Consider the following 20,478-nt stretch of genomic DNA (forward strand, 5'->3'; position numbering starts at 1 on the left):
GTGAGGCAGTGAATCAGTTGGAGGCTCACTAAAATGAGTCACCATGGACAAACAAAACACAGCCAATGCATTCTAAATGAGAGGAGACTTCTTAGGTATAACTTAAACTTCTATTTAGCCACTAAAACGGCTCTTGCACCACTGCCATGCTGTGAGCGAGCGGAGGTCAGGTCAACCTCAGTCTCAGCCATGCGGTATTTGCGATAAAGGTCAGAGACTGGGGAATAATAACAAGACACCGTTTTTCTTTGAGAGATTTTTTTTGTCTTGCCAGATATTCTGCAGAACAGAGCTGTATTTTTCATATTCATTTCATGGAACATTTGATTTGGAACCGCTTTCCTCCCAGGGGCTTTGACAGTGTTCTTTTTTTCAATGCTCCTCTACTGCTGCTCTTTTGTCGTCATGAAGGTGGTTTTGTAATGGCAGCCTTTGGCATTCAGTGGCTGTGTGTCCTCCACCACAGCATTTATTTCTCTTTATCTGTGCTTGAATAGCTGACCTGTGCTTTCACTAGATCATCTCAGCCCCTCTGCAGATAATTTCTTTAGTAGACTGTGAGCCAAAAAAGGATAACAATTAAAAACACTCTATTCTCTAAAACTGCACTACATTTGTGTTTAAATGTGCAGTCTTTTGTGTGCCTTGGGGCATTTATTTTTAAGCGTGTATGAGCAGTGTTGTCTGAAGAGTATCAGAAAGCTGTAGTTTTAAAGGTGTGACATTCAGTGACAGGTGCTGCCCTCAGTTGTGTAACCTTGTTATATTGCCTATAAATACTTCTAAACAAAATATGAGACTTTGTTGAAAGTGGTTTTTGAATATGCCACATACAGTTTACTGTACTATGCATACATTTACCACATCTGGCTTTGGTAAAGACTGGGAATGGGAAAGCAGAAAAGGGGAATTGGCGATGAAGACATACAGCTTACCCCTAATATATAAAGTACAAATTGGACTCTATATGAGCCATAGATTCGTATATAATCTCACCCTCTAGGCCAATTCAAATCTATGTGAAACATACAAAGCTTCAAATTGTAGCACCAATGTTCGAGTGTATCAGTTTATCAGCATTCAGTACAGTATTTATTGCTGGGGCAAGATGCAGATCTGGCAGTGCATTTTTTCTCCAATACTGTGGAATGATTCTGTTATTATTATTCTGTTGAACTTCTTATGTAATTTTAATATGACATACAGCATGCAGTTTTTACAAACTGAGGGTTTTTGCCCATGTATTAGAGTGTGTTTGTGAATATTAAATGTAGAGAAAACAGACATTTGTTATTGGACTGTGCAGTACAATCATGGTAACTGCATTAGATCCTGGGATTGAACCCATAAATTAGGTTCAGTAACAACGTAGGATGTAGTGTTCCCTGTATGTAGAGATACAGAGTGGCGTAAAGGTGTGGAGGTCTAGGTTGATGGGTGTCTTTTTTTCATGAAGGAGACCAGTGTTTGCATCCCATTACAGACCTATATCCAAATCTTAATCAAGTGTTTTAATTGCCTGACCTTAACCATGACCTTTTCCTAATCTATACCATACTCTTGTCGTCATACATAGATACTCAAGAAAGAAAAAAAACAAAACATTGGCACTGAATGTTAAATAAGACTTAGAATCTACATCCATGCTAGCAGCTCTGGACAGTGCCTTAGGCCAAATGTGAACATCAGAATGCTAACATGCTTACAATGAAAAAGCTAATTAGATTTTTAGCAGTAAATGTTTACCATTGTCAACATCTTAGTTAAGTGTGTTTGCATGCTAATATTTGCTAATTAGGACCAAACACAATGTAGAGTTGAAGCTGTTGGGAATGCAATTAGTTTTGTTAATATTTGATCATAAACAAAGAATTTGTTAAATTTTGACCTGCTGACTTAATTAGATAAGTCAGGGAATTATCAAAGTCATTAGGTTACATCTGGAAGCCATACATTTCTATACAAAATTTGGTGCCAATCCATCCACTAGTTGAGATATTTTCATTTGGACCAAAGGTGGACCAACTGACAAATGACTGACATTGACATCCTTAGAGTATGGCCAAAAACTTTGTCATTGATCTCAATCAGGGGTTCTGCAGACCTGTCCAATATAAACCTTTTTTTATTTGGTAGAATTTCAAATATTCCTACCATTACCCTTAAAACCCCAACACAAGCCTCAGAACTAGCGCTGGTCCCCAGTTGGTACCAATCCTAACTAAGTGTGATTGTAATGTGATAAACTAAACTCACAAAAAGGTCAAATGACAGCAGGAATGCTCTTTAGGTCTGCCACGGCAATTGGAGTTTCAACTTGAAGTATATTCTGTCTGCCATAAACTGTCACATTTACTCTATTCTAACTGTGTGATTATCCCTGTTGTGTAGAGACATGTCCTCTCACACACAAAAGCAACTTCTCACCCCCTGTGTCCCCCCTCCCCACAAGGCAACCCTTCCTGGCCTTTATTGGAGGCAGAACTGGTGAACTACAAGAGAAGAATAGATGAATCACACATCACATTATGCTTTCAACAGCCTTTAAGCAGTGCCTTCATTTCACTCACAGTACATTTTGATTAGTCCTCTGATTAATTACAAATTAGTGGCGATTAGATGATACTTTTTAATATTAATCTTTAATATTTCTGGGTTGTCTAACAGAATAGTGATCACTTCAATGTACTCTATGAATGAAAAATGAATTATTTAATACTGTTATCATTTCTGTTCTTAACTGCACTTCATATGTAAATAATGTATTGTGGAAATGACATTGAACAGTAGAGGAAATAATTGAAAATTGAAGATCTGAATTATCTAACAAAATAATAAAGGTTCCATTTTTTTTTAATGCACTATGATGTAGTGACCAGAATTGAGTAGATGAAATCCTTCCAAACAATCACAACAGACGGCAGTAAACAAAGTCAGTTTCTTCATCGTTCAACCTGCAATTGAGTATAAACACCCCCTTGCTGCATGTTAAAATCAATCTAATAAATTGCTTCAAAATACACATTATTATTGGTGATTGCAGTCTTTCAATCACCACCACATACCTGTGCAGCAGGCAGCAATATGTTTGTTTTGTTTGTTTTTTTCTTGTCAGTAATAAGTTGATCCTTGAACTACACTTAAATGCTGCAATGAAGGCTGTAATAATACGTGATTTGATGATGTAATAGGGTAAGGTTATGCTCTGACTCTAAGACTGTGCTGCAAGAATATCTGCTGAGAGAGCTGTAATATTTAACCTTCAAATGTAGCTTTAAATGGTATTTTATAATATTTTAAAATAAGAGAAGAAATTAGTTTTTTCCTCTCTACGATGGCCTCTTCTCAATAGAGACGAAGAGCTGTTTCTTGTATTTTTGCAACAATGACAAAAGATAAATTAATTTAATTTAAGAAAATGTCTTCGATTTCCCTCTTTTCTCTTGTATATGCTGGAAAAAAATTTTAATGTATGCATCAAGGTTTTTAGAGGAAAATGCTAAATACATTGATCCAAAGTGTCATTTCACATGGTATTGTATAATTGATTTAATACAGCTTCTTAACATTGGCCTCCGTTGCATCCTCAGTTGCATCTGACAGTCCTCAGGTTAATGGTGTGAAAACAGGGACCCTGCTTTTCTCAACCTGTCAAGTGGTAATTGGCCAACGGTTTCCTTTAATAGCAGTCTGCCACAGGGACTGCAAACACCTCTTAAATTGTGTACAAAATAATTGGTGGGGCTGGAACAAGGAGAGCATGCAGTAAACATGAATCCTAGGCTTTAAGTGCAACATTTCAATACCAGCATATGCAATATAAGTACATTCTTCTCGTCTTATCTTGATAAAGTCTAATTAATGTCTTCTTGTCTCTATATTGCAGGCTATCCATCCGTGCTCACGAGAGAGACGCAGAGAGGAAGACAGTGGAGGAAACAATAAGATGAGACCATTTAATGATGGTAACCACTAAGGAGAAAAGCACAAGCCAACCTGAGGTTTTGAAATCTCTTTTAAGCATCACCACTGCAGGCAAACCTTAATGAATGAAATTCAGTAAAAAGGCAGATTTTTTTGATTGGTACATGGGGACAATACCATCCATCAATGAAGAGGAGACAAATAAATGGATTGTTTCTAGCCCTGAGAACAGTTGAACATCAGGCTAATTTTCAAACAAGGTCATTCCAGCTGTACTGAGACCACAGTGGTATCACCCTGCTCTCATTTTTCTGGCCCTGCACATGACTCTCAGAGAAGCACCAATGGCCTGCAGCTTAGGCATGGTGATGAGTGCCTTGTTTTGGTCTGTAGCCATTGTGTATTTGACTCATATTGACAGAGTCAATGGAGACTGCTGGCTTATTGAGGGTGAAAAGGGCTTTGTATGGCTTGCAATTTGTAGCCAAAACCAACCACCTTATGAGGCCATCCCACAGCATATCAACAGCACCATTGTGGACCTTCGTCTGAATGAAAACAAAATCAAAAGTATCCATTATTCTGCCCTTAGTCGCTTTGCCAACTTGACCTACCTGAACCTGACTAAGAATGAAATCTCCTACGTAGAGGATGGGGCCTTTTCTGCTCAGTTTAACTTACAAGTCCTTCAAATGGGCTTCAACAAGTTGCGGAACCTGACAGAGGGGATCCTCAGGGGTTTAGGAAAGCTGCAGTACCTCTACCTCCAGGCAAACCTGATTGAGACTGTGACACCCAATGCCTTTTGGGAATGCCCCAACATTGAGAACATTGACCTCTCCATGAACCGAATCCAGCAGTTAGATGGATCCACATTTACCAGTTTGACTAAACTTACCACCTGTGAGCTGTACACAAACCCTTTCAACTGCTCCTGTGAATTACTTGGTTTTGTCAAATGGCTCTCAGTTTTCCCTAACAGGACAAATGAGCGGATGGTTTGCGACTCCCCACCTGGCGTCTCTGGTTATAGTTTATTGAGCCAGATTCCTAACAAGCCAACATATCGAAATGCTCTCCACCTGCTCACCACTGTGTGTACTGATGACTATGTGACACCATTTTTTCCTGTGCCCATTGAGCCAACGACACCTCCTCCGGACATGACACTTTGTGGGCTAGAAGATTGTCCTTCAGGCACAGAACCAGAAGACATTACCATCAGTACAACCTACAATGATGTGGAAGCAAACCCTGTGATGAAACTGAAGCAAGTAACGAATACAGGCGCCACCATCACGGTTCAGATTCCTCATCCCTACAAGAAGATGTACATCCTGGTTCTGTACAACAACAGTTTTTTCACAGATATCCAAAACCTGAAAGATATAAAGGAGGATATTGAACTGAAAAACCTTAAACCCCACACTAACTATACATACTGTGTTGCTTCAATTCGTAATTCTCTTAGACACAACCACACTTGTCTGACAATCCCTACTGGCCCTAGGAATGGAAAGGGTAGAGTCGTAAACAATGCAACAGCTACTCACTACATTATGACAATTTTAGGCTGCCTCTTTAGCATGGTCATCTTTCTTGGGGTGGTCTACTACTGCTTAAGAAGAAAGCGTCAGCAAGATGAAAAGCACAAAAAAGCAGGAAGCTTGAAGAAGAATATTATGGAACTCAAATATGGACAAGAACTAGAAGGAGGGACTATTTCTCGAATGTCACAGAAGCAGTTGTTGGCCGGGGACAGCATGGCACGTATGCCATACTTACCATCTGCAAGTGAAATGGAGCAGTACAAATTTCATGATATAAGTGATACTCCTAAAATGATGAAGGGGAATTACATGGATGTGCGAAGTGTGGACCACCATGAACGCAGGGAGTGTGACATGGGAATGGCTGGGAATAGCCAGGGGTCAGTGGCAGAGATTTCCACCATTGCAAAAGAGGTGGATAAAGTCAATCAGATAATTAACAACTGTATAGATGCTCTGAAGTCAGAATCCACGTCCTTTCAAGGGGTGAAATCTGGAGCAGTGTCCACCGCAGAGCCCCAGCTCGTATTATTATCAGAGCACCCACAGAGTAAATCTGCCCTTCTGTCCCCAGTTTATAAGGACAGCTACCATCATTCTCTGCAGAGGCATCGGACCTCCGATGTCTCGCCAAAGAGGCCCAGCACTGCCACAGGAGGGCCCATGCGAAGCCCCAGGCCTTATCGCTCTGAATCCAAGTACATAGAGAAAACCACCCCAACAGGAGAGACCATCCTCACTGTAACACCTGCTGCCGCTATCCTGAGGGCTGAGGCAGAGAAGATCCGTCAGTACAGCGACCACCGACACTCGTATCCTGATGCTCAGATAGAGGAGCTAGAAGGACCTGACAGCCACAAGTCCTCCATGTTGGAGCCTCTTACTCACTCCCGCTCCAGAGACTTAGCATATTCTCAACTCTCATCTCAGTATCACAATCTAAGCTACTCCTCAAGTCCCGAATACTACTGCAAACCTTCACACAGCATCTGGGAGCGATTCAAGCTCCATCGGAAAAGGCACAAAGATGAGGAATACATGGCCGCGGGCCATGCGCTGCGTAAGAAAGTCCAGTTTGCAAAGGATGAGGACCTGCATGATATTTTAGACTACTGGAAAGGTGTATCAGCCCAACATAAATCATAACCTCTTTTAGGTGTTTTTAAATGGACTACACATTGCAGAAATGACACAAGAACCTCATCAGACAATTGAATCAATGGATACTTCCATATTATAATCAACTACTCGCTCACGTGTATCACATTCTCTTTTGACTGTGAGGAAAATTGGGTAAAGATTCTTTAAATTTGTCATATTATGTAAATCATTCATCTGGAAAACTTTTATCTATTAAAGAGAAAATATATTGCAAATTAATAATATATATGTTACAATGGATTATAGGTTTTTGGGTATCGCATGGCCAAGTCCTGTGACAGTGGATTTGCTGTTGTGTAATATGAAACTACTATATGAAGATATGTCTACTGAAACTTCAATATTTTTTGAAGAACTATCTGGACCCTTCATTCAAAAGGAACTTTTTTTCGTTCCCTGCATATATTTAATTCAATAAAACTATGTACAGATATGGTTTTCTATATTTGCAATGTTTGCTGTGTAAATGGAAAAGTATTAGTGAATGAATCAGGTTTATCAAAGGGAGCGCTGTTCATTTAGAATATCTTGTCGCTGAAGAACAGCATGTCCCGCTTTAAACCTGACAGAACATTTGTCATTTTAACCGTCGCCGCCTGTTTTTTTATTCTTTTTTTTTTTTTTTTAAAGCTTTTACATGCATTTACAAGATACAGATGGATTCAGTTTTAAAGTCCCCTTAATCACACTACTTAGTATTCACTGGATGGAAATCTGATAGGCTTCATGCAGGCAAAGTGTAGTATCTCACATGCTGTAATGAAGGTCTCAGTCATCAGTTTCATGAACCATCATTTGTATCTTTATTACCAAAGTAGATAAAGCTGAAATGTTTACAATGCTTCTGCACGGTCTGGGAATCGTATGAACATACAGCATTAGGTCTATGTTGACTTTTTTCCTTTTTTTTGTATCAGTTACTCCTTCAGAAGTGAGAATATTGGGAAACAATCATATCCTCATACAGGATATAGTATTGAAAGCCTACTATTAATCACTAACATTTCAAAGGGAAGGCAGCTGTACTTTGTCACCTGTTGTTTAACTACAGAGACAGCTGTTCTTCCCTGCAGGAGAGCCCGATGGATGAATGTAACAGATACATATTCTGATCTGTCTATGGCAGCTTTTATGTATATTTTCAAGGAAATATTTATTTAATGCTATTAACGACTGTGTGTTTTCTTTTCCTTTGCTTCAATATTTCTTCCAGTGTATTATATTGCATAATGTCTGATCCGATAAACACAGGAAAGTAGTTTGTTGTTCGGATGGGCCTTGTTGCTTGCTGAGAGGTTTCACCTTATTTTGAACTGCTAGGCTGTTATATCTTTTTGTATATTATGAAACTTACGTACCAGACAAATATCAACATGCTAGAGTAAAATTTGAGAATGTGAAACTGAATCCTCTGACTTACTGGCTGTGAATTTGTATATCATGAAATTTTTTTGAGTAAATATAAGACTTAACGCTTTTCCTTTGTAAGATGCTTATAGAGCTCATTCCAAACAGGCTCATAATGATTCATCGCATATTCATGAATGAGCAATAAATATGTATTTTAACACCGTTACTCATTCAAAGACTTGCAATAGTTTAACTTTAAATGTATTGTGAAGTAGGATGTGGATGAATTCAAAAACAGAGAAACAGCTCATGACATCAGTCGTTCTATGGCTACACTAAAACTCTCAATTGTGATTGTAAAAATTTTGCTAGACTGTGATTATCTTCATTTCAGGAAACTAAGAAAATAGCAGCAAGTCTTGTTTTTATTTTCCTTTTCTGTCCATCCTATTGTGATCCTCACCTTTATAAATTCAAATAAAACCAATTACTACTTTTGCATTAGGGTTGTGATATGATAATTAATCTGTACTTGTTCGTCATGTATCTTCAGATGACAGATTATGATCAGTTTATAGGAAATGAAACATTTTCTGGATTTTCCTATGAAACACTGGACAAACACTTATTGTACACTTTGCTTACAAGATACTCTTAAGACACTGTGTCAGGTCACCCTACCTGCATCTCTACCTTCACTTTAAGAAAGTTACTGAGTATACAGGTACCAACATCAGGACTGTGGAGGAAACGAAACTTCAACACTTAAATATTTATGAATGAAAGGATTTATAGTGCAAGCATGAAAGCAGGACAGACATATACTGTATGGATTGTGTTTTGAGGTGAGGACCAGAGTCTGCAGTCGTGATAGGAGAGCTGACCAGAAGGAATCAATTTATCTGGCGACATATTTCCCCCATCAACTCTTTTTTTTTTCTCCTTTAGACATTGAGTTTGTAACTGCAGGCATTAGTTAGCCCTATTTTTCTATGTTCTAATGCTGCGTCCATTTCATGTAAGTGTGTCATGACGCTGTTATTATTCATTAATGTGAAATGAACCATTCATGAGCCTGATGTGAATGTGTTACATAAGCACCTTGTGAAGTGTTAACTTGGTTGTCTGACTTAATATTTCAACCGCCTTAAGATTTTGGGATATGTGTACAAGTGTAAATTTCCTTTGTTTTATTTCCAACGTTGATACTGTTGACAAGTCTCCATTTGTTGTTATTTTTATAAAAGCATTTCAGTATATTCTGAGAGCTGTCAGGTTTCTAGTTCATTTAGCTATTTAGCAACATGTTTTTATACTGCATATTGTAGCACTTGTGTCTAATAAGAGTTTAAAGTGTTGAGAAAACCTTTAGAAAGATCAAAAGTTGTTGTTTCAAGTGCATCAAAACAAACAAGAGCACAAAAATGTGTTGTTTTTTTTTTATTTTATTTCTTAATACTATGTTATCTGCTTTCAGACAAAGTACTGTGAAATAAAGTTAAGGGTGCACATACAGTATATACTCAGCATCTTCATTATGACTTTTATGCCAGAATCACTTTAGAGCTGCTCTACTTTGACAAAATAGGTATTATTGTTGTATGTTCAATTCATATCATTTTTGTTTAGGCTTCACTCTGCAGAATGATGTATATGCAGAGTTTGAGACTAAAAGGATGTTTTCACAATCGTCTCCTGAAGGTGGAACATTTCTCTGTGCCCTTAAATCATAGTTAAAAGTGTGTACCTACAAGCATGATATGTGAAATCACAACTAGTTTGGGAGCCAATCATGGTCCAGTATGCAGTTTACACAAGTGTGACATGTAAACTTGAAGCTACAGTGCACATACACTGAAAATGGACGTTTCAATAGTAGTAGGAGACATCTTGTGTCTAGCGCTTAAACTTTTGAAATGAACAATATTTGCATATTCGTAAATTCTGAATTTTTCAATGAGTGAGAAGGAGTAGATGTCATTTCAAGAATTTTTAACCATATAAAAAAACATATCACACACAAATTGTTAATTTATTATTAAACAGTAAGTGTTAAGTATTAGTATTACATAGTATTATCAAGTATTTTTAGATGTCTTAAAATATGTCTAGAGGGGACCTTTAAACAAAACCTGTCAGGAGCTGTCCTCACATTGTTACTCATTAATGCACAAATTTAGGCCGCGAAATGTAATTAGGTCTAAATTTATTTATTATATTAATTTTCTTGTCATAGTTATTGGCTCTTCTGTGTTTTTCTGTACACATTAAGCACACTGACTTTGCGAGTGTAATTTTTCACCCCACCCATTTGTGATTTTGTGGCTGATCATGACATCATGTGTGCTATAACAGACACGGAGTGCACTAAAGGAGGGTTTTAATACAAATCAGGTAAGCTTGCACAGCTGGTGATGGTGCATCAATATAGACCTCCCCAAAAAACACACTGGCTCCTTTCATGTTGGTTACGCTTGTCTGTCTGATTTTGATATAAATTCTTCAACCAACAAACATGTTTCCATGCAAACCTAGTCACATGTTTTGATGTGATTAGACTAATAATGACAGTAAGTACTGAGCGATGGATTAAGAGCTTATTCTTACCAAACTACCTTGTATTTCTGAACCCATGTTGTGGTTTATGCATGTATTTTTCTTGTTCTTGTAGATAACTGGCCAAACGCACAATGTGTTGTCGTTTGGTGGTGATATTTCCAGTGCAATTTTTCTTTTCAGCTATTGAAAGCATTAACAGTAAATGCAAGGTTTTGATCTCTTCCTCCTCCTCCTCCTCTCAGAATCAAGGCGCATTTAGCACCCATCATACAGGGAGAAAAGGAGCAGAAATACCCTTCTCTCCACCCAAAGTAGCCTCAATAGACCCTAAATCAAAGGAGCCCCTGCCATTGTCTGCCATTGTCATGATTGCATGGCTGCAACCATAACAGAGGGTAGAAGACAGCATTCAAAAGCTTTTTATATGTCCTGACTTCCACCTCTCACTAAAAGCAAAAGTTCATGTGTTTGCTAGTCCACTCTCTGCTTTCTGCAAGCATAATATAAGTAGTAAACATCTGCAGAGGTTGCTGATTACTAGAGTCAAGAAAAGTAAACAAGTCAAGGTCCAGACTGTTTTTTTTTAAATTTTTTTAATGTTGTTGTTTATTGAAAGTCTACACGTCTCATTTAGTTTACGAACATTTTCTGGCTTCGACAAACTGTGAGACTTGCTGTATATGACACCTGCTAATGTCTGCTCATTACTACTCTCTTAAAAAATGCAATGAATCCAACAACAAAGCAATAACCATATTGCTTTCCTTTGCTCGGCTCACCTCAGCCATCGATAGCTTGTTTACAGTTCTGCTTTTGCTGGACGTCCACTTGCCTCTCTATTGCAATTTACTTGCTCGGCTTGCCTGGAGGGAAATGAAGGGTAGAGACTGTGCAAGGAAGGTGTCGACTTTGATTTGTTGTTGTTACTCACATCACTGAACAACAGAGGTTAACATTAAGGCAGAAATTACAAACAGACTCCATCCGTAACTCCTCACTTAATCTTTGTATGGCTGAAGCAGTGCAGTGCTGACCTCCGGGAGCTGAAAGTTTTAGAGTCGTACTCAACAAATTTTCCATGTTGATTGTGACTTGCCGGTTTATGATGAAAATTCAACTGCTGACAAAAAGCATTAATGCTGTTTGCTGTGATGGAATTTCAGATCTCAAAGTTTTAAGTCTCAACACGTCGGTTTTCTCTGAGGAAACCAATGGCTAAAGATATGAGAAACACTGCAGTTTAAAACATATATGGTCTGCTTTGGAATAGGGTCCACAAGCTTGAAAAAACCATCAAAACTTTTAATGCATTTTTAAGAACAATAAAGACTCGTATTATATCCTACAGCATGTACAGTTGTATGAATTAGAATTAGGGTTATGGTTAGGGTTATTGAGCTTATTGGGTTACTTGAGCATAATTTGGGGATTTGGGGTTTTACTCACTATTCAATAACCTACTGAGTGTTTATTATGTAGGAAATAATGAAAGTGAGAACCAGTGAGTGATTTCAGACACAGCATGGACTGAACTCCAGGATGTGGACTCCATCATGTCACGGTTGAGGAAACAGGGCGCAGTACACTGATCACAGAACTGGGGCTTTACCCAAGGGTTTATGTTGATCCTGCACAAACAAATGTTTTAGGGGACACAGCATAACAGCTAGGTAATAATGAGAAAAAAGGTCAACCTAATCCCCTGATGCACTTGTTTATGTTGTTTGTTTCCTGAAAGAGCAACACTGTGATAAGACAAAATCTCACCTCCATAGTCAAGAAGGCACGGTGGAACAAACACCAAAAAAGATACTTTCATTTCAAGACATTTTTTTCTTTAAATCGCAAAGTTTTAGCGATGGAGACCCTGTATCTTCAGACATGGCACAGAGTGCATTAATCAGATGTCAGCAGGGCATGACTAAGGCTGTGAGTTTAAAGTGTTTGAGGAGAGGAAACACCAAAAAGTTCCTCAGCTCTTGTCAAATTCAATGTCTAATTGGATATGGGTGATCAGTTAAGAAGCACAGAGCACCTACAGTGGGCTCTAAAACTGAGATCTGTACAAGTATCAAAGCTCAAATAGCTGGCATAATTAACAGGTCGAGCTCATATAAAGCTTCTTTGAAGGGTGATGAAACAAGCTAATAGCATTTCCAGTATGGACAATGACCAGCAGGGTCTCAGTGACTCTATAGATATTAAGATGAAAATACGTCTTGAAATTGGAATTTAAAAATGTAGTCAAATATGAAATATGACTATTAATTTAGATATTAAAAGCTATTTGCATTCAGCGGTAAAATTTCACATGGCTCCTTATAGTTAAAGGACTGGTGTGCTTATTGCTGTGGCTTCTCCCCCAAGAAAGAGTATTATGAATGAATCTATCATGTTTTTACCAAGGGGTGTTGAAGCCTGTGATCTGTGAGTACCTTCATGTTGATGGGCTGAAACTCTTCACTCTTGTTAAAGGAGATTTATGCTGATGGATGATTCTGACGAGCCGAAAGAACCCAGAACCAGCTCATTAATACGCGGCACAGCAGCTCGAGACGAGAGCTCCAGTGATCGCCAAGCAGAACAAGTGAATGATCCTTCAAATGAGCGCTGTGCAAAGGCAGGTCACAGGGACCACCAGTCAACACTACTGGCAGGGAAGAGAAGAAGAAGTGCTGAGCAAACTACACTACATGTTGGAGCAGGAGAGACCGAATGGCTCATTACGATATGAAAGTGAGAGCAAATCAAAGAGTCTTCACACTCTAGAAAATATAAGATGTGTGCCCACACAGGTCACATGACTTTTGTTCCTGGAACTTTTGCTTCTGGCGATAATGAGCCTGCCTGTCTCTTCCTCACATCTTTGGTCCTCTTCTTTTTTCCCTCCTAAACAAAGACTCCTCTGATCATGGCGGAGTACAAACGAGAGGAAGCTGCGCAAAAAAAAAAAAAAAGAAAAAAAATCAATGGTTCCATTCTTGTGGAAGATAAAAAGCTTTTAGGCTTTAATTATTTCCCCCTTGTAGCTTTATGAATTTGCTTACCATTCAATTCAGAGGTGAGGACTCCCTTGAACACCCTTACAATAGGGTGGATCAGTTCATTTCCTTTCACCACATTTTAAGTAGCATCTTAATTATTTGCATGAATTAAACACTATCAATGTATTTGGACACAAACATATGTTTCATATGCTACGCATACAAAAAAAAAACCCCAAAAAACATTTAAAGTTACAATACTTAAGATCTCGAAATGAAATCAAACCCCATTTTTGAGACCATTTATGGTTGGCATTTTTCCTGTAATAGAAATTGGATGTTTTTGATTATCTTTCTATATGGTAGTTTATTGGAAATTTCAGAATCCGCTATTCCAATGCTGGATTCAGATTGCCAACCTTAGCACAAGGGATTCACAGGGAAACTGTCAATCCCGCTGCACACATGTAATCCAGCGCAATTTCATCTCATTGATAACAGCCTCACTATTTGCTGTTCACTCTCTTTATACTGTATCACAGCTGCTGTCACTGCTTCACATTAAAATCATTCGACTGGCGTGTCCTGATAGCCAAAGGATTAAGGTGCCTGTGTCTAACTCTATAGTGTCTACAGTCAAACTTTTTTTTTCGATAGTTCCTATACCAATACTACCATACTATTTAGTATGCCAGAAAAAGATTTAGTATGTCCCAATACATAGTTTGTCAAATGCAGTATGCCAAAAGAACCAGGATGTCCTTCTACATCTGGTCACATTTTGCAGTGTGCAAGCCAGCATGCTTTTCTGGCAGTTCTGACCAACAATCCTCTGCACAGTGTAAGATACGTCACATTGACTGAGCCGCCGAAAGAGAACAGACCAATGACAGCGCAATGATGGAAGCCAGTGCAACGTCAGAGGCCACAATGACAGATGAACTATTATGTCCCAATTGTAAGCATACATCATGTGTACTGCATGCAACAGTATGTACTTTGTAAGGGCAGCTGCAGTATGTACTAAAAGTAAAAAGTAGAAGTATGCGATTCAGAACGCAGCCATGCTCTGTGAGGCTGTACTTAATCATAGTGTTGCTTTGAGCTAAATGATAAAGTCAGCATGCTAACATATTCACAACAGCTGAAGCTGGAATTATGGTTCTTTGGGCTACATGATGGCGATCGTGCACGAGGGTCGCACAGAACCGTTGGCTGTTTCTTTTATATATTTATATGTAGCATGTTAATGTTTGATTTTATCTCAGTTTCAGACCCGCCTCCTGACAGCAATTAAATCCAGCAACCAACTCACTTGATGCGCAGGTCCACACTTCATGTTATTAAGCTATGGAGGACATGTTTACATGTATCTGTGGAGAACCATAAATCCAGCTTGAGACCAAGGTATTGGACAAACTGACAAATGAAAATATGAAACAAATTAAATTTTGACCTGATGATGAAAGGTCAAGGGATCAAGGTTATTACAGCTCATCCTGTGGGAACATGAATGTTTGTATGGATTTACTGGCAATCCATCCAATAGTTGTCAAGACATTTCACTAAAAAGCCACAAATGTTAGCGCCAGAGGAGTCAGGGAATTAGAAAAGTCAGTGGGATTCACCCTCTTGGAATCATGAATGTCTTTACAAAATATTGTGCCAATCCATGAAGTAGATGTTGAGAAATAGGAAACATCACTGTCTTACATCTCACAAAACTGTGCAAGAGATTGACAAAAACAGTGACAAAAACAGTGACAAGTTAACAGGAAAGAACTCTGCTGGATGTTATCATAACCATATTTGTTAATGGCAGGTTTTGCAAACAAAATAGTTGCCGAGAAATAATATGATCTTGTCATCATTTGCATCTTTGAAACAAAAATGTTTTTGAATTACAGAGATACTGTATTGTTCAATGTTAAGACCCTACACATGTATGGCCTACTGCAGTGTCACCACCTCTATACAGAACAGAAGATGTTTGAAACTTTTAAAATTATTATAATAATTATTATAGTTAATGAAGCAGGTCAGCAGGTAGGAATATGTACAAAAAAGGTGATGTTTATTAACAAAATATTAATGAACCCCAGGAAATTTAACAAAAATAACTTAAGCTGAAGCAGAGAACAAACAAATAAAACCTGCAGCCTCACAGCAAGCTGCCACCTACTCTCTTCCCTTCTCCGTCTCAATTGACCAGTCACTGGCCTTTTACCTTCTCAACCTCACCTAACTGGAACGTACCATCTACTCAGGTTACCAAAGGGTGAGCTCGACTGACACCAAGCTTTCAAAACATAGAGAACAACACTGATGTAGTTACTGCTGACAGTCACAATTTCCTATGGTCACACGCACAGCCATGAGTGCACAAAATTATACAGAATGTCATTTACTTCACAACAGTTTTATCCCTCCTACAGTACCTCAACTTGACAGAGCTGTGACTCACTGCTTAGTGCAGCTAATGATGCACACCCGTTGTCACTATCACTGATTAAGCAGACACCATCACAAAACTCTCAAAAAAAAAAAAAAAACCAACACAGCAGGACTGAAGTCATCAAAATATAACATTAAGAAACACAATCCACCCAAATCAAACCCATGTTAAACTTTATGTGTAACATGACTGATAAATAAACAGAAACATTAGACTGAAATTAGTGATTTACCACAGAAACACTAGTAATATTGGGAATCAGGGCCCTGTGAAACAGAGACTTTTTCACACCTACCCACATAGGTGTTTTCAATTATTTTGCCTGATTATACCTCATCTGAGGACTGTGTGGGTGGACATGCTTGACTGACATCTGACCATCCTATTACTTTTGTATCACTGGCTACAGTGAAAGGGGGTAACACCTTTATTATTCTTATTGCTTCATGAAGTTTGAAGACAACATGTTACAGCATAGCTCCACCGAACCCAAATCTAATCAGAGGTCTAATAGCCAGAACGAGTGAAATCACCTGTGTGGGTGTGCAGGGCCTGAAAACACACAATATTTGATTGCATGACCTTATATGATTGGTACTCAGAAGCACTGAGTACTCATTCCCATTTTTATTGGGATTTTACATTCTGCGCGTTATGTAAAAGTATATAAAACTACTGCAGAGTAATAAAAGTCTTACTGAGTCTGTTACAGAGTAGATTTATGAAAAATGTACCAAATTTTTTAATGTAACCCAATAAGGGAACATTTCAGAGAATAAACGTGAGGAACAAGTAAAAGGAAAAGGAGAACAAGGAGGTAAAACCAACTGGAACATCAGCTGTTTGCTCCTGTTTTATGCAAACAAGGGAACTGAAGCCAAACTTGTTTTAGGAAAATTAGTCGTCTACAAGATTTATGCTGTTAAATTAATTTTGGAATTTTATTCACAGATATTACATTTAATATTAATTTATACTAAATAAAATAAAGAGTAAATAGGTTAGAATATTGTCTTCTGTCTGTCTTGGCTATCATCCAGTTGGCTACAGAAAGTTTTATTGTTGGTACAGGAGGTGTAGTAGGATTTTTAGTTATTATATCATATGTCATAAATCTGTGTTTGAAGCATATAAACAGATTATTTTCATTTCTATGACTTCACATTTGTTCTTAGGGAATTATTATTATAATATTGCTGCGGCTGCTTGTTAATTGATTGAATTAATTGATAGTGCATCAGGCTTCTTCCGGTGTCTGTTATGTTCGGGTCTGGCTGTGCTCGGATCCCCCTCAGGTCGGGTCTCTCTTTTTTGAAAATTAATTTATGCAGGTTTGGGTAGGTTTTCCATGGGTCCGTTACGGGTCGAGTCCAACATTTTGGACCCGTGAACACCTCTAATGCACAGCAGTAGCTCAGATGCGGTATCATTCTGAGCAGAAAATCACCGTGTTGAGTGAAACAATGTCCTGCTGATGTGCTGTGCTCTCTATGTGTCACTACAAGATCTTGAGCAATGATGTCATGCAATGTGAGATTTCTGTCTGTCGCACTTTGTTGGTGCTTTTGTCCCAGCTTGGAATTCTCCATAGCTATGTCCTCAGCGTGATGTCTTTTAATCTCAAAGCCTGTAATCACAGGTTTTTTTTTTTCTTTCTGCACTGGAGGACGTGTTTCTGATTACTGAGGCACTTGTTATTTCCTGGATGAGGCTTTGATGCATACTACAGTCCTCTAATCTGTCCAGCAATCATAAAGTCTCTGGAAGCTGTCACTGATTGCCCTGATAGTGACATGATTTCAGAGGACTTCACTTGTAAAAAATAAATAAATAAATAAAAGGAATAATTCACTCACTGTCGGTGAAAGGCACTTATAGCCATGATCATATTATGTCCAACGGCATCCCATGTATTTCCAAACAAACAAATATTTGAATACAAATTGGTTTTCAGTGCTCTTGAAGAGCTGGAAAAACAAACACGGATGTTGAGTTGTTATATATATATGTTGATATTGCTCATATGTATTTGGCATTTAAGCTATAAGTCGTTCTGTATGATTCTTTTGGATTATTAACTAAATTTGCAGCCTTCGACATGTGAAATGACTGTGGTGCGGAAGAGAATGCAATTAGGCAGAGGCTTCATGATTTTAAATAGCTTAGATTGCAATCTATTATGAAATGTCATTTACCATCGTACACTAAAAGCAGTTGAATTCTCTGAATAGTTGACACTTTGGTGCATTATTTTCTTTTTGGAGAAAACAATTCTCTATTATCCCAGTTCTGTTGACGATTAAATCACACAGAAAAGGAAGGAAGTGTCGCAAATTTTCATTGGCGGGTGTTGTCACAATCTGCAAGCTGCTACACCTTCTGCACAAACCCTAACTATTCCTGTTTCTCCCTCTCTCTTTTTTAACATATGAACTCAAGTATTAATCAGACTGCAATGGTAACAAGCACACAGACATTAGGAAATGAAGAAGCTGATGAACATGAATGGGACATCTGCACAGAGTCACAATGATGGAGACTTAATACGTGTATCAGATATGACACAACTGTTTTAGATTACCAACATATGTTCATTTACTCATTAATTTTCAATGCTCATGGGTCAAATTGAGGTTAGAGTCTATCCCAGCATACATTGGGCTGAATGCCAAGAAATACCCTGGACAGGTTGCCAGTCTGTCACAGACCAGAGAGCTACAGATAGTCACAGAAAGACGGGTAAAGTGACTCTTGCTCACATTAAGTCCCGTGGGCAGTTTTAAAGGATATAGCTGGCGATTTTCTATATATTCTTATGGTCAGCAAATCACATGTTCAGAGCCAAACCAACAATTAATTGATCTATTTAAAAGTATTGTGTGTGTATCCAAAGCCTGATATACAGTATCTTATTCCTCTGTGCCATAGACCTTTGTTGTCCAAAAACTATTAAAAACACATCAGTGAGCCACGTCGACACACTGGGTGACATGTTACTTCACCACAAAGAGTTGGTTTAGAAACAGCTCCAAAGACTGATAACAGCAATCATGTTTTCAGTCTTCAAGTAGCTCTGTGTAAGGCAGACAATACTTCGCATGCACGGGAACGTTGGTCCGTTTGCAGTGCTTTGCTAGCTTGTTGTGCTACGTATCACAACCTCTTGTCTTTGTGCTTTAAAAAATTACTTTAAAACATTTACAATGTAGTACAAAGTCAAGGTTGTGATATGTAGCACAACAATGCAAACTGCCCACAGAAAAATTACCCGAATTTGAGGACATTATTGCTGTGGCCAAATATTCTGACCTATAACATTTGCAAATGCTCAAATGATCTTGTAATTATAACATTTAAGACATTGCATTTTGCACATTTGTATTATAGGACTAAAGAATGTGCTTTGTCACTGCAACAGAAACTCATTTTGAAGGATAAGGTTTAAAAAAAAAGAAGTGACAAGACTCTTGCTGAATAGAGAATGAGATGCATCAGACCAGAGAAAGCTGTTTTAGTATGCATTGTGACTGAAATTAAGCTTTGTTCTTCATTTCACATCCTTGGTATGCAGAAAAATCTGAATTATTTGCAAATAGCCCCTGCAGGTGACTGTGCATAATTTCATTACCCTAGTAAAAGCGTTAACAGAGATCCAAACGTTTTTGCTTATGCTTCATGTAAAGGAAAAGGGAATCTGGGTCTCAAAAACAAATGGGAACAACTGGAGTGAAATCAAAGCAGGAAAACCGTAATTATCAAACAGATTCCACGGTTTCCTTATAATTGATATGTAATGGGACAAAGGTTAAGTTTCACAGTATGAGATTTGCCGTCTTTCGTGTGTCTTGGTGTGAGCCTGGGTGTTTTTATGTTCTCCGCTTGTCTGCATGGGTTTCCTCCCACAGTCCAAAGACATGCAGGTCAGGTGAAAGAAACTCTAAATTGCCCGTAGGTGTGAATGTGTTTATCTGTCTGTATGTATTAGCCCTATGATAGACTAGCGACCTCTCCAGCAGTGTACCCCGCCTCTCACCCAGTGCATGCTGAGATAGGCTCCGGCACCCCGCGACCCTGAGCAGGATGATGTGGTATGGATGGTGTGAGGCATCTAAAATCTCGGTAAATGCTTCAGCTGCAGTGTGAAGATTTCACACAGATATATCTACAGGAAATGTCATATCTGATTAATTTGTTCCCATGGAATACTGGGAACTCAGATGTAACAGAGCCATCGTTAATATTGTTAGTTACACCTGTGCTTTTCCTGCTATAAATATGTGAGAAAAGGTTACCTGTGAGAAGACTATAAACAAGAAACATCACTCCTTTCAGCATTTATCTCATGTAAATAACAAAGAAAGTAAAAAATCAAAACATTGCAACTATTCAATGTCATTGGTGCCTGGATAGTGCAGGATGTGATTAAGGCAATTAGATCCACCTGTTCTCTGTTGTCCCCTGTGTCCCCGATGTTCTAAACTCATCTACACTGAGT

At 38.4% G+C, this 20,478-nt stretch overlaps 1 protein-coding gene and 1 long non-coding RNA gene across 3 annotated transcripts in view; one reads left to right on the forward strand and one right to left on the reverse strand.

The window, feature by feature from the left end:
* The first annotated feature begins 3,432 nt into the window (after positions 1-3,432).
* elfn1a (extracellular leucine-rich repeat and fibronectin type III domain containing 1a) lies at positions 3,433-6,806 on the forward strand. Its single transcript, XM_042393451.1, has one exon. The coding sequence runs from the start codon at positions 4,248-4,250 to the stop codon at positions 6,618-6,620; it is 2,373 nt and encodes a 790-aa protein (XP_042249385.1). The 5' UTR covers positions 3,433-4,247; the 3' UTR covers positions 6,621-6,806.
* Positions 6,807-11,116: 4,310 nt separating this feature from the next.
* Positions 11,117-20,478, reverse strand: part of LOC121884587 — a 66,934-nt gene continuing 57,572 nt past the window's right edge. For both annotated transcript variants that reach the window (XR_006092381.1, XR_006092380.1), the window contains one exon: positions 11,117-13,480. This is a non-coding gene — a long non-coding RNA (uncharacterized LOC121884587). The remainder of the gene's footprint in view (positions 13,481-20,478) is intronic.

The sequence above is a fragment of the Thunnus maccoyii genome, chromosome 18 (genome assembly GCF_910596095.1).
Source record: "Thunnus maccoyii chromosome 18, fThuMac1.1, whole genome shotgun sequence".
Taxonomy (NCBI): domain Eukaryota; kingdom Metazoa; phylum Chordata; class Actinopteri; order Scombriformes; family Scombridae; genus Thunnus; species Thunnus maccoyii.